Source organism: Solanum stenotomum, chromosome 3 (assembly GCF_019186545.1).
Source record: "Solanum stenotomum isolate F172 chromosome 3, ASM1918654v1, whole genome shotgun sequence".
In the NCBI taxonomy this organism is placed as follows: domain Eukaryota; kingdom Viridiplantae; phylum Streptophyta; class Magnoliopsida; order Solanales; family Solanaceae; genus Solanum; species Solanum stenotomum.
Genome location: NC_064284.1, coordinates 19,126,172 through 19,127,090, shown reverse-complemented (window position 1 = coordinate 19,127,090; position 919 = coordinate 19,126,172). Strand labels below are relative to the sequence as shown.

Below are 919 nucleotides of genomic sequence, written 5' to 3'. Positions count from 1 at the left end.
AGAAGAGGATGCAGACGACAATCCTTCAACACCCTTTGAAGATGCAGCCTCATTGGGCTTCAAAACTCCAACACTGCCACCACTTGGGGCTGCTATCAACATGGAATTCGGTAGAGGCTTCACTTTCTTCATGTCATAACTGTGGTCACCATTTGTAGGACAGTGCTGAATATAATGTCCAGGCACATTGCATCGATGACACACGTATCCATAAGGTGGTTTTTTCCATTCCATTTCACCTCGACCAAAACCATAGCCATTAGAGAAGTGTTCAATGTTTGGTGTAGCAATTACATTCTTGATCTTAGTGTCTTCATCATGTTTGCTACTAGTGGGGGCACTTGGCACAGGATTATCTGATTGAACAGGCAATATTTTTGGAATGGCATATACATCATCCCCAAAATCATCACATTCAAAATCTAGACAACAATATTTGGCTGAAACAGACTCATGACCCTCCTCTTTATACACTTGCTTTGACTCAGTAAGGGATGGAATTACTATAGGCAAGAGAGGTGGTCCAGGAACACGACGAATCAAAACACTAGTATTTTTAGCAATCAAAGCCTTTTCATCAACATAATGTTCGTTACTTTGTGAATTGGTAATAAGAAGATCGAAATCTTTACCCCTACCATAACGCTTCGATTCAAATATTTTTAATTTCAAATCCCAAACAGAAATAAATGGATGGACAATCGGAATAGAATCACAATGCTTCGCACTTTTATACTTGAAATGAATTGCCATAACGGAATAACAATTCTATCAAATATATACAACACAGTAACAGATCTAATCAAATATTGAATACAAAACAGAGAGTAAATTTGTACCAAAACAACACTAAAGAAGCTAAATCAAAGAATCTTCAATCGGCACTTGAAGCTAGGGTTTCAAATCCGGACGAACGAAC

General features: G+C 38.1%; 1 protein-coding gene across 1 annotated transcript in view; it reads right to left on the bottom strand.

Moving 5' to 3' along the window:
• Positions 1 to 753, bottom strand: part of LOC125858748 (E3 ubiquitin ligase PQT3-like) — a 12,909-nt gene extending 12,156 nt beyond the window's left edge. The window contains exon 1 of the mRNA XM_049538560.1: positions 17 to 753. Coding sequence (XP_049394517.1) covers positions 17 to 753 — 737 coding nt within the window. The remainder of the gene's footprint in view (positions 1 to 16) is intronic.
• Positions 754 to 919: the final 166 nt, after the last annotated feature.